This window comes from Protomyctophum parallelum (genome assembly GCF_964188405.1).
Source record: "Protomyctophum parallelum genome assembly, chromosome: 17".
Classification (NCBI taxonomy): domain Eukaryota; kingdom Metazoa; phylum Chordata; class Actinopteri; order Myctophiformes; family Myctophidae; genus Protomyctophum; species Protomyctophum parallelum.
In genome coordinates this window covers 40,580,318-40,594,329 of record NC_139719.1, presented here as the reverse complement: position 1 = coordinate 40,594,329, position 14,012 = coordinate 40,580,318, and the positions used below count along the sequence as shown (strand labels likewise).

Here is a 14,012-nt window from a genome sequence, read left to right as displayed (position 1 = left end):
CCTGGGGAATGGAGACCATTTTGAAGACCGTTTTCCAAAGCATACATTCATTATTATTGTTTATTACACACGCACAATTGCCTTCATGATGCTCAGTGACATCATAGAAGGTAGGTTTGTTTCCCCGCCCACATCCCTGGCTTTTCCTACAGGCAAGTGTTCGGGTGAATTTCACCTACGTTTAGTGAAAAATACACCCACAATGGACTTTTACATGTTTTGCCTGCACGCAAGCATATACCGACTCACTACATCATGCTAGGAAAGGCTGTCGCCTGCTACCATTGCGATAATGCCTGACTCGGTTGCAAACCTGTGTGTCGCGCACCGAAAATATAAACGCACGACTACAAAACGCACTTGTAGATTGGCTATTTCAGTCAGGTGCGTGACCATCTGTGCGCAATGGAGTAGTATACATCAGGCATTGAATGAATCAGCATCTGTGTCATTAGTGAGTTACTTAAAGGGATTGTGACATTAAAAAAAAGGTTTTGGAATTGTTCTTGTTTTTTTTAGGTTTTCTAATCTCAATTGCACCCAAAAAACATGAACTTTTAACATTCAGTAGATTTTCTGTGATCTGGGGTTTTCTGGCTCAAACAGGTGCTCTGATTTGCCGGCAGTAAGTGACATCACTTACTGCAAATCCCATATATGTCAATGGGATTTGCCAGCAGATGTCACTGTTTCACTGTGTTGCCTGTTTTCATTGTAGCTCAAAAGGCCCAAAAAAACCCAAAGAAAACTTCAGACCACAGAAAATCCACTGAATGTTCAAAGTTCAGGTTTTTTGGGTGTAATTGAGGTCATAAAACCTAAAAGAAAAAAGAAAAAGAAATGAAAATGAATGTCATAAAACCTTTAATAATATATACGTGGAAATAATTATGTCTTTTTGTTTTTCTTTTTTCCCTTCATAACGGGTAGCCTGCTTTAGGGTACTCCTATCTATATTCATACTATACTTTACTAAAATATTTTCTGTTTGATACTGGTGATGATAAATTCATCCCTGGTCCATAAATTATATTAAACCTCAGTTTTTCTATTTTTATATATATATAAATTCCGGCCAAACAAAACAAATTAGAAGGTTTTGCTGCTTTTAGCTAAGAGATGAGAAGGTTTTGTGCTGGTGAAAGAAGTGGACATTATACTGAGCTGAACAAATATTAAGTTACACTATAGTTAATTTTAGGAAGAAGAACTGCATTAGAGATGCAATATTGGGCTGTTATTAGCGGTTTCTGATGTTATCAGATTATTTAATCTCCGTCATCAGCCTTTATCAAGACCATGTGCAATGGAGACGGTGTGGACATTTCCTACATAATTATTACTAACGTTGTTGTCAGCCATTGTCCGACGTCTCGTTTGGCTCCTTGTCCGTCTCTTAGAGTATATATGAATAGAGATGACACCCGAGTTCTCCTCCCATCCACTTGCATTAAGTTGCTCAAAAGCGCATGAGGCGATTTCACTCCTCCTTCCGGGTAGGAACAGAGTGCATTCTGGGATGGATTGCAATAGTGAGTGGCCCCAAACACATGAACGCGCTGCCGCTGAACGCGCACGAGCGTGCTGCCGTCGTGAACGTGCACAATGATAGTCAACGGACCAGCGCGTTCATGTGTTTGGGGCCAGGCTGCAATACCTTCATTCGGCCACTATGTCCATTTCGCCTCAGTGTTTCCTCTGGGTGCCTTCTCTATTCATATATACTCTAAGGTCCGTCTACTAACTCTATTACTAACCCTACATCTAATCCTAACCCTAACCTCAGTATTAACCGGCCACGTCAAAGAGCATAAACATAAAGCGAAGTTGTTGTATAGCACAGTTTTCACAATGTTTTCACGCCGGCGGCAGTCATTTCACTTCGGTGTTTCTTAGTCTCCTCCTCACCGTAGAATATAGTATAGGAAATGTCCATATTGCTTCATTGCATGTCCTGATAAGGAACATATTGGTGATTAATATCGATTGATAACATTCAAAGCGGGTGTTATTGCCGTTCCAGCATGACCGCCCCGCCCCCTTTACTTACCACCTCCAACGTCACCCCTGGACCCGTTTGAGAACCACTGCCCCCCCCCCCCCCCCCACTCCTCCCTCCCTCCCTGCTGTGCCTGGCTGCTCTTGTTTGACCTTTGCCCTCGCTTGCAGGTGGGCGGAGCAGGTGTCCAGAGTTGGCCAATAACAATCAGGGCGTCGCCCTCTGTGACACGCCCTCTTTGGGGCTGGATAATGAGCAGGCTCCCGACAGCCGATTCGCCGGTGAGTTGAGCAAAAACCCTACCGAAAAAAACAACAACATGGACCATTGAGTGCTGAGGAGGGGAGGGGAGGGAGGAGGGAGGAGGGAGGAGGGAGGAGGGAGGAGGGAGGAGGGAGGAGGGAGGAGGGAGGGAGGAGGGAGGAGGGAGGGAGGGAGGGAGGAGGGAGGAGGGAGGAGGGAGGAGGGAGGAGGGAGGAGGGAGATTGGAAAAAGCATGAGTACAACTGTCAGTATATGTCAGTCAGAAACAAGAGAGGTTTTATAGTGTGGCTGTTAAAGGACTCTCCCTGCAGCATGGACAGTTGGCTGGAAGGGCAAACGGAATAAGTTCCTTTTTCAATCAATCAATATCTAAATGACAAAGAGAAATGTGCAGCTCTACACATAGTCCATAGACTTGGGGACTCAGAGTGCAGCTCTACAGAGTCCAGAGACTCTACACAGAGTCCATAGACTACACAGAGTCCAGAGACTCTACACAGAGTCCAGAGACTCTACACAGAGTCCAGAGACTTCAGCCTTATTTAGGCCTTCCTCAGTCGTTCGTCATTCCTTTTCTGTTGGTGTTGTTGTGGTGGTGCTTCGGTGTTGTTGTTGTTGTTGTAGTCGTGCACTCTCCTCTCCTGCCCCCCCCAGTGAACTGAGCTGTGGCGTGCGTGTGTGTGTGTGTGTGTGTGTGTGTGTGTGTGTGTGTGTGTGTGTGTGTGTGTGTGTGTGTGTGTGTGTGTGTGTGTGTGTGTGTGTGTGTGTGTGTGTGTGTGTGTGTGTGTGTGTGTGTGTGTGCTTCTGTCTGCATGATGTTTTGAGTGATTGTGTGTGTGCGTGCGCGGACGTGAGAGATGTCATGTGTTCATGGTCAGTGTGTGTGTGTGTGTGTGTGTGTGTGTGTTCATGGTCAGTGTGTATGTGTGTGTGTGTGTGTGTGTGTGTGTGTGTGTGTGTTCATGGTCAGTGTGTATGTCAGCTCTGAGCCGCTTTGCCAAAACATCCTTCTGCAACCCTTTCTTCCATCCATCCCTCCATACTACAACCCCCCCCCCCCCTGCTTGTAGATCGGCTATCTTTTGCTATATTTGAATTGAAATCCTGAAAAGTTTGTTTTTTAATTGGAAAATTTAAAAATGTATTTCAAATGCCGTTCAAATGCCTTTATTTATAGTTATGTTAACTTGTTATACTAAATAGAAATACATTGACATTAAAAAAAGACAATAACATTGTAATACTAGTCATTAACACATTTGTGACCAGATTTGACTGAGAGCCTGCCATCCAGCTTTTCACCAGAGAACAACTTTTATTTTATTTTAATCCAAAATGAGTTAATATCACAGGCAGACTCTTCACGTACTAGAGCATGTCTGAAATAAGTGTTGGAGCTGAAATCGACATGTAAATATTAAATAAATGCTTAAACATGTAGCTATAGGTGTAATGTTAGAGACCACAGAAGTGAACCTTTCAAGCCTGTTTTCTCAACTCGCTGTTTTCTGCAAGATATGAATTACTCTATAAGCCATATCTCCAAAACTGGTGGGTCAAACTGAACAACCAATATGTCAATTTGAAGCTATGATTCCCCGCTTTCATATGACATAAAGAAAAAACTGAAAATTCATTTGATCCCACGTATACTCGTCCTGATTAATTAATTGTGCGCCATGCGCTTGTCTTCTCCAGCGCTCTGTAAAAGAAGGTGGGGCGCTCTTGACGAGCAGGCTTGTCTCGAGGCGTTTGATATCGCTGTAACGTTGCTTCGCTGTGTTTCATGCGTTTTTTAACCGGGTTTAATCGGGTTGCTGTGCACCGTTGCTATAGGACCCCGCCTCCCGCACCGTTTGTGTTGACCCAACCACATTAGCTTCTGTTTTAGTCGCGGGCCTTTGCGCGCTTCTTTCCTCATGAAACTAATGCACTGTCCGTGGTGTTGGAACAGATCGGCGATGTTCCGAGGTACTTTTCTGATTATCCGCTGAGCGCAACGGGAACATTGGCCTTTTCTAGAGCAAGGATGGACCTCATTTTTAGCTCTGTAGCATTGATGCTATGCTTTAGCATCCAAGATGGAAGCCAAAGGCGGACGTGGAATGGCCAGAAATCACCGGCACCCAAGCACCATACCACTGTCGTCCAGCAGGCGGCACTAATTGCGTTAACCTGAAGGCCGGCATTAAGTGAAGGGCCAGCTGCCAGCTCACAACTTTGAGTTTCACTTTTTAAAAGCCAAATCATAAAGTAGCGGGGGTTTTTTAAAGCCGTTGCATGCTCCTTTTTGCTGGGGACCCCCCAAGGAGGGCACCACCTGCTGCTGGGTGGGGGGTGAGGGGGTGGGGGGGTCCCCAGAACCCAGAAGTCCATTTTTGAGAAGCGCTGCTGTAAAAAAAAAAAAGGGTTGCGTTATCTCTCATCGTCCTCCTCCATCACCATGTCTTCATCCTGTGTTGCGTGCGTGCGTGCGTGCGTGCGTGCGTGCGTGTTCTCCCTGGATGTTGTCCTCTGTGTGTTCTCTCCTCCTCCTCACCAACCCCCCCCCCCCACCCCCACCCCCACCCCTCTGGGTTTGTGCTCACTCACTCTCTCTCTCTCACTCACTCTCTCTCTCTCTCTCTCTCTCTCTCTCTCTCTCTCTCTTTTGACGGACAGATGAGGACTCGTGTCCGGTCAACATTGAGGAATAGGTACGATGGAGAGAGAGAGTCAGGTATAGAGTTAGATGATAGATTTTAGAGATTTAGAGACGCAGTGGTTTTCAACCTTCTTTTTTCATATCACGGTCACTTGATTTTAGTTTTCAGTCATTAGTCTCTTCAAAAGTTTTCATTTAGTTTCAGTAACATTTTAGTCAACTGGAATGTTTTAGTCTTGGTCTAGTTTTAGTCAACTAAATCTACAGTTGATTCAGTCTACTACAGATCTACAAGCTCATTCTGAGCTTGTAGATCTGCTATTTTCAGCATGCAACCAAGTGTAAAATGACTTGTACTGCATCTCTTGTCCACTAGTCCCTTCCTATAACATTTTCCGTCTTAGGGCCGAATCATACTCCTATTTTACCGCTGTTTCGGCGCTGTAGAGCCGAAATTATTTCGGCTCGTCAGAAATTTTCAGTAGCACCGAAGAGCCCCCCCCCCCCCCCCGAACCTCAAATTACGTCACATTGTAGGCTTTACAGCGCCGAACCGATTTTTATTCGGCTCTAAAATAGGAGTATGAATCGGCCCTTAGTTTTAGTCGACAAAATCAACACTGTTGAACACTGGTTGAAAACCACTGAGTCAGCTGATAGGTTTAGAGATTAGGTGGATTAGGTGTCGCCTAAACGTGGGGACTAATGACTAACGTTAATGTGCTTTAACCACTATAGTGCCACTAGCTAATATATTGTCACTGTCGGGTGGGAACCTCTCAGACCCCTTTTCCACTGGTTGGTTCAGTTCAGTTCTTTTCAGTTCAGTTCTTCTCCTTTAATATATTCTCAATTCATTGTGCATAAAGTGAAGTATTTAAAACCTTTTTTTTTGTTTTAATCTTGATGATTATTGCATACAGCTCATGAAAAAAAAATATATATATATATATTCAAAATATTAGAATATTTTACGAAACCACTAAAAAAATGATTTTTTTAAACGAGAAATGTCAAATATCTGTCAAGTATATTGATGTATGCAGTCAATACTTGGTCTGGGCTACTTTTGAACAAATTATTTCATCAATGGGGCGTGGCATGGAGGTGATCAGCCTGTGGCACTGTTGAGGTGTTATGGAAGCCCAGGTTTGCTTTGATAACAGCCGTAAATTAATTTGTATTGTTCAGTCTTATGTCTCACACCTTCCTCTTGACAATACAACCTATAGATTCTCTGTGGGGTTCAGGTCAGGCCAGTTGGCTGGTCAGTTAAGCACAGTAATACCATGGTCAGTACACCAGTTACTACTAGTTTTGGCACTGTGGGCAGGTGCCAAATCGAGCTGGATAGGAATATTAGCATCAATATTCAAAAACAATTACAGAAGCTCACAACATGTCATGGTTGCACGTTGTGAACAATTGCTATTTTTGCTATGTGATGATGGACATCTTTTTATTCAAAAACAAAGTTAATTCGATGAAATTTATTCTTTATTTTATTGGAATTGAAAGTCATGAAGTATTAGAAGAAGAATTGTAGTTGCTTTTCCCCGGAGGTTTAACACCACGCTCAGCATTACATACTTGTTGTAATTCATGCTAAGAATTAGTAGAATTACAACCCCATTCTTCCACAATACCAAAGCATTTCCATTTAAAAGTAGACAACTTGGTTTTATTGCAATTGCACTGATCTATTGTGCATTTTATTTCAGACATTTTGGCTAGACCAGTAAACCTTTTTCTGGATCCTAGACCAGTAAACCTTTTTCTGGATCCTAGACCAGTAAACCTTTTTCTGGATCCTAGACCAGTAAACCTTTTTCTGGATCCAAGACCAGTAAACCTTTTTCTGGATCCAAGACCAGTAAACCTTTTTCTGGATCCAGGCCTATACTTCAAAATCTGTAAAGCTGTCATGGCCCCGCCCAGCTGACCAAATATATTTGACAAAATTGTAGAATATTTTACAAAATTGTAGAATATTTTACAAAATTGTAGAATAATTTTCAAAATTGTAGAATATTTTACGAAAATGATGGAATATCTTTTGCAAAATTGTAGAAAACCTGTCTTAATCTAAAAAGCTTCTAACTTGCTGGTCATACTTTCCTGCAAAGCTGACTTCAATGGAAATACGTTTTTCTCCTAAACTGTATTTTATTGTAGGCTCAAAATGTTCAATTAAAAAAGTACAGTATTTGCCACAGTGAGATCTTTTTTATTATTATTATTATTATCCAGTAAATCAAATCAAATCACAAAAAGGCCCATGCTGAACCCATGATCTGTTGATTGATTATCAATTATCGATTATTGATATTCTTTGATCAATCGACCTATAAATCATATTTTTACTGATCCTCATGAACATGTATCTGTACATGATCTGTCAAAAGGAATAAAACACAAACAATATATTATAAATATTATATTTCCATTGTGGTCCTTTTGAGGGTAAATGTATGTGTAAACCCATAGCCTTAATGCAGGGCAGAATTAGCATTAGGGCTATGGACCAGAGCTATAGTGTAAACCTGATTGTTTTTTTTTGTCAAAATAAATGTTAAAAGGATCCCTGGCTAATAAGACATACAGTATATGCCTCCAAATGCGTTATTATAATTGCCCTCTATTACTATAATTCATTAAAAGTAGCCTACCTTAAATATTGTATTAATTTTAGAAATAGTTCTCCTTTCACTCAATAGGGTGAAATAGGTCAAATAGGGTCACAACTCCTGTCGCAAAGTTGATGATGTCATCGTCATACGTCCATGTGTGGACCAGCCCTCTGGATTTGTGATAATAAATAAAACAGTATTTAACATAATCGCTTTGATGCTCATATTAACCGTAGGAAGTATAGTATTAAGTTGTTTATTAGTATGCATTTCATACATTCCATAGGGCTGAAGAACCACAAATGGACATCAACTTGCTTTGAGTGAAAGTCGTACTACGATTTCTAAAATTATTAATTTATTAAAATCTTAGTTATATATATATATATATATATATATATATATATATATATATATATATATACATATAGGGAAAGTATAATGTGTTGTGGATGCATATATGTCTTTATTAGCCAAGGATACTTTGAAATAACTCAGTAGGAAGACTTCCTATTCCTGCAGTGGTTCTCAAACCTCTATTTAATTTGATGGACTCCGGTGACTCTGAGAGGGTACAAATGGAACCAAACGGACCCGTAAAGGGTTGTACACTCTCAGAGTAGGTACAGAGCTCAAGGTACAGACCTTTAAGAGCTCAAGGAACCCAGGCGGGTCCCTACATGGAGACCCCAATTTTGAGAACCTTCCGGATGTGTGAAATTCAGCCGCCGTCCAAGAGGGGTGCGCTTACACTGCTTGTCCCCTAGAGGGCGACAGAGCAGCACAACACGGTGCAATGTCCCGTTAGCAACAAGCAGAGGGATATGTACTGTATTCTGCCTCTCTCTTTCTGACTTCCTCTTGCATTCTTTCTCTCCCTTTTATTCGTCTCTATCCCTCTCCTCCTTTTCCGTGTCTGCTTCTCTCTCTCTCTCTGTCTCTCTCTCTGTCTCTCTGTCTCTCTCTCTCTCTCTCTCTCTCTGTCTCTCTCTCTCTCTCTCTCTCTCTCTCTCTCTCTCTCTGTCTCTCTGTCTCTCTCTCTCTCTCTCTCTCTCTCTCTCTGTCTCTCTCTCTCTCTCTCAGGACTGATGTACGTCGGGGGTTATAACAGGCCAGTTGTGGAGCCCCGCCCCCATCACGTCTCCACCAGTAACATCAACCTGGAGGAGCCGGGGGCGGAGTCGAGGGACGGCCAGAGTCCCAAGCATCCCCGCCGCGGACCGCTCATCGTGTAGCCCGCTCCGCTATGCACGCACGCGCACACACACACACACACACACACACACACGCGCGCCGGTATACAGGCACGCATACACGCACACACACACACACACACACACACACAGAGGTCCGTAAACCTGCCATATTGCTGCATCGCTGTTGACCTGGTGGGGAAAAAAAGGCTGGTTTTGGCTTTGTTCCTCCCTCTCCCTATAAAGACAAAGCATCTCCCCCCCAAGACATGAACCCCATGGCTGCTGCTGCTGCTGCTGCCGGAGAGAGAGAGAGAGAGAGAGAGAGAGAGAGAGCGCGCAACGGAAGGGTTGTCTCTCAGAACCCACCGGTTGTCTCTGACGCGCCGGTGCAGGGCTCTTCGCTTTTCGCTTCCGTGATGATGGCGGCGGCCTGCCGTCCGTCCGTCCGTCCGTCCGTCCGTCTGACCGACCGTCCGTCTGACCGACCGTCCGACCGTCCGTCTGACCGACCGTCCGACCCTAATTGGTTTGACCAACGACAGCTGTGTTTTAGCGGGCCGTATACCTTTTGGATGAGACGTGCTTGCTCCTCCTCCTCCTCCTCCTCTCCGGTCCTATGAGTAGAACCAGACAGTCACGCCAGGAGAAAATGCGTCTCTTCTGGGTTTTTAAACAGCCGATGGACGGAAATGACCCTAGTGCGCCGCACGGCTTTAACTTGTAGGGCAAAGCATTTAATTTATTATCATTTTAGGTCCATCCACCAGCTGTTTAAACCCATTTAGACCTGAGGCAGATTTTAGTTTTTTTTAAATGGCTTCTAAATCGGTTTTCTGAAAAACCTACCTTTCTATATCATGACCTTTCTCAGGTCAAGGACCCCCAGAATTATCTGTATTTGGCCGCCGACCCCCATCTGAAAATATGCAGTTCCAGGGACAGAAGCAAAGATTTGAGTTAAAATCGTTCGCTCTGAAAGAATATATATTCAAAGATTTGCGCCGCATTATTCTAAAATGGCAGATCTACAAGCTCGTAGCCGCGCTATGAGCTTGTAGATGTGCTATTTTTCAATAGATAAAGTATAACATTTGCTTAAAACACCAAAAGGGGTTCCTAAATGGCTCTCTTGACGCGACTCTCTGGTCACACCCTCTTTGTGTGTTAGCAGCCAAACAGTCTAACAGGGGCTACTGTGTTTTGGCAATCGGATTTAATATGAATAATGATATCTCTGTGTCTGTGATTTGTTGTTTTGAACGGTGACCGACGCCAGAACTAACCGAACGCCTGATTTTAGACGCGCGTCGCGGTGTCGCTGCAGCATCGGCAAAACCGACCGATCTATATATAGAGCAGGGCTTCTCGAACCCGTTTGGCTCAGGGTCACCCCTCAGGGTCACCCCTCAGGGTCACCCCTCAGGGTCACCCCTGTAAATAACTTTTATCACCCATGGCACCACCTGAATAACAGTGTTGATTTCTAGAACCTTATGTCATATCGTCCATCCATCTTCAACCACTTATCCGTATTCGGGTCGTGGGGGCAACATTAGTGACTTCCTCCTGGGGGGATCCCGAGACATTCCAAGGCCAGTGAGTCGATGTGTTTCCTTGAAACTGCGTCTTGGTCTGCCCCGGGGTCTCCTCCCAGTGGGACGTGATCCTTGGTCTGCCCCGGGGGTCTCCTCCCAGTGGGTGTGGTCCTTGGTCTGCCCCGGGGGTCTCCTCCCAGTGGGACGTGTGTCGAGGACCTCCCTATTATAGGGAGACGCCCGAGAGGCATCCTAACCAGATGCCTGAACCACCTCAGCTGGCTCCTTTCCAGGCGAAGAAGCAGCGGTTCTCTCTCGTCTCTCTCGTGTGACTGAACTTCTCACCCTAACCTCTAAGGGAGATGCCAGCCACCCGTCGGAGAAAACTCATTTCGGGCCTCTTAGGTGAGAGTAGTCATATTGTACGCTACGAAAATATGTGAAATGTTACGCTCTAAGATCCAATACGAGGAAAACTTCAGACAATTTCCGTTTTCCAATTATAGGACCGAACGTGTTATTTTTTACTTGCCGTTTAACCACTTCAACATCGGCATGCCCGTTCTCCGGGGGGGAACATTCTTCAAAAATAGTCGGAAGTACAAGCTTGTATAGATCTGCTATTTTTGGTGAAGAGTACTTTGTGTGTACCAGATAAAAAAAAAAAAAGAACGAAGTCTGGACGGGTCCACATGGTTAAACTGAAGTGTTCTGCTGCACACCCCTGGGCTTGCGTCACGGACTTATACGGCACCCTATAGGCTGTCACTCACAGTCACGGCACCCACTTTGAGAAACCGTGCTTTAGTTTAGACCTTGTTGTAGACGGGCTGTTTTTCCGCTGTGCGCGGCGGCCGGGCGGCGCGTTGCATGATGCAGCTTTTTCTGCCGTTCCCACGCCATGAGCACCCACCATGTTCCACTGACGGCCCTCCTTCTTCTTCTTTCATCTTCTTCTTCTAACGCCAACCTGCCCGGAAGAACGGTGGACTCGTTTCACCCCAAACGAACCCAAAACGCCAACCTGAACCTCTGAAGGTGGACTTGGGATGATGCACGCCAAAACAGCAGCAGACTTAAAACTCTGACTGAAATGAGGTCGAGGGAGTATATGGGACCTGCATGGCCAAAGTCTGGCCAAAATGTTCTAGTGAACGGAGAGGGAGGCGGTCGACGAGGAGATGAGGAATGTACCGACAACATGCGTTGTTGTTTTCTGTTTTTCTTTTCTGTTACCCATTAACCCCCCCTTCCCCCCCCACCCCTTCAACCCCTCTCAGAACAATTAACTGTTATTAAAGATGTCATGAAATGGCTTCTTCCCCCCCCACCTCCCCCCAGCGTCCTTTATTCCAGTCAAACCGAGGCTGCTTGTATCTCAGCCAATAAGGGCCTTTCTCGGCCCCACCCACCTCTCTCCCAATGTTTATATTCGTGTTTTAGTTTCCAAGATGGCCGCATCACCAGGAGGGGGTGGACTTACTGGGCTGCGTTCACACATTCAAGACACATTTCTTGTGTCTGTCTTGTGTCTGTGTTTAATGGCCACTCCAATGCATTTCCAATGGAAGCCCATATGGTTTGACCAAACATTTTGTTTGATGGGGCAGAACACATCCATCAAAGCTGTGTTCAGACACAAGTCAGGTATCAGACACAAGGCAAGTGTCTGGCCCCGCCCCCGCCCACCTCCTGGTGCTGCAGCCCTTATTACAGTCTACCATCCCCCTCGGGCTATGGGATGTAAAACTGCCTATTGTGTCGCGCTCGCTTGCTCGCTCTGTGAGGCAGAGAGAGAGAGAGGCAGTGCCGTAAAGCGTTGCTGTCTCAGATTTGTCACCTCAGATGTTACATGACGATTCATATCATAGCGTGCTATTTAAGTTTACAACGGGAACATGAACGTGAGCTATAAGTGGTTTTCAACCAGTGGTCCTTGAGAGGGTTCCAGGTGGTCCCCAGCTGACCGACGGAGAGTTTGTAACCGAATGGACCCTTATAGATTTGTATCTCTTGAGAATGTAAAATGAAAACCAAATGGTCCATTTTGTGTCACTGTGTATGCTCTCAAGAGTTACATTATTGTTAAACATCTGCAGTACTTCATTTATAAGAAGTCTACACAATTAGAGAATGTAGAAGAATTGTTATTTTGATAAACGTTTGCCAAAAGCATGGAATTGTACACAAAATCTAATCCAACGACAACATATTCTTTAGTTTTGGGTCTGAGAGGCTAAATGTCATCAAATGGTGGTCCGTGGCTCAAATGGGTCTGAGAGGCTAAATGTCATCAAATGGTGGTCCGTGGCTCAAATGGGTCTGAGAGGCTAAATGTCATCAAATGGTGGTCCGTGGCTCAAATGGGTCTGAGAGGCTAAATGTCATCAAATGGTGGTCCGTGGCTCAAATGGGTCTGAGAGGCTAAATGTCATCAAATGGTGGTCCGTGGCTCAAATGGGTCTGAGAGGCTAAATGTCATCAGATGGTGGTTCCGTGGCTCAAATGGGTCTGAGAGGCTAAATGTCATCAAATGGTGGTCCGTGGCTCAAATGGGTCTGAGAGGCTAAATGTCATCAAATGGTGGTCCGTGGCTCAAATGGGTCTGAGAGGCTAAATGTCATCAGATGGTGGTCCTTGGCTCGAAAGACGAATACTGGGCCTTGAAATGAAACAGGTTGAAAACCACTGACACAGCAGGTGAATGAAACCACAGTTGATTCATGGATTTATCCACATAGATAATTTTTAATTATATCTCCCTGTTAGATATATGCTCTAAAAGTATTGTTTCATGGCGTCTTTTAATCTGTCTTATCGGTCGATATTTGCCACTATCGGTCAATACCGGCATCGGCTCGTTAAAGTTTCAGTTTTTACTCTACGGCAGTGGCTTTCTACCCTTTTTCATATCAAGGCCCACACACAGACCACCATCTGTAACCCACCATGAAAGATTATTATTCATTCTCATTTCGTCATGTCTTATGAAAGCAGGGAATCATAGCTTCAAATTGACATATTGTTTGTTCAGTTTGACTTGAATATGGTTCACTTTTCTGTGGACTCTAACATTACACCTATAGCTACATTTCTAAGCATTTAATTAATATTTACATGTTGATTTCAGCTCTGACATTTATTTCAGACATGCTCTATGTGAAGAGTCTGCCTGTGCTATTAACTCATTTTGCATAAAACAAATGAAAATCCTCTCCTGAACAGTTTGTCTCTGTATCAAAAGGAGTCACATTTGATGGCATTTAGCCTCTCAGACCCACAACTTTGAATGTTTTGTTATTGTTGGATAAGATTGGTCAACAATTCCATGCTGTATTGATGTTGCTACCATTAGGTTAGGAGAGACGTCAGCAACGTCTCAAACGTCTAAATAAAACATCTTCTACTTTCTCTAATAGTGTAGACTTCTTGTAAGTTAATTAATGCAGATGTTTAACATTTAATGTAACTCTTGAGAGCGTGAAATGAAACCAAATGGGCCCGTATGGGTTCATTTGGTTTCATTGGACCACCTTCTGTAACCCCTTCAAGGACCACTGGTGGCCCCCGGACCACTGGTTGAGAACCACTGCTCCATGGTGTTTGTGATATGAAATGTAAAGCTTACCATTATCACAGTAAACATTATCGTGTCATCTTCAAGGGCTCCATTTTGTTTTTAAACTAACTCCAGTCACTTTCAGTTCAGCACAGCTGAGAGCTGCATGTGTGTGTCACTCACTG

The 14,012-nt window shown here is 44.2% G+C and overlaps 1 protein-coding gene across 1 annotated transcript in view; it reads left to right on the top strand.

Annotated features, from left to right (window-relative positions):
* Positions 1 to 11,596, top strand: part of rnf157 (ring finger protein 157) — a 64,365-nt gene extending 52,769 nt beyond the window's left edge. The window contains exons 20-21 of the mRNA XM_083787626.1: positions 2,170 to 2,280; positions 8,621 to 11,596. Coding sequence (XP_083643752.1) covers positions 2,170 to 2,280; positions 8,621 to 8,772 — 263 coding nt within the window. The 3' untranslated portion in view covers positions 8,773 to 11,596. The remainder of the gene's footprint in view (positions 1 to 2,169; positions 2,281 to 8,620) is intronic.
* The last annotated feature ends 2,416 nt before the right edge of the window (positions 11,597 to 14,012 follow it).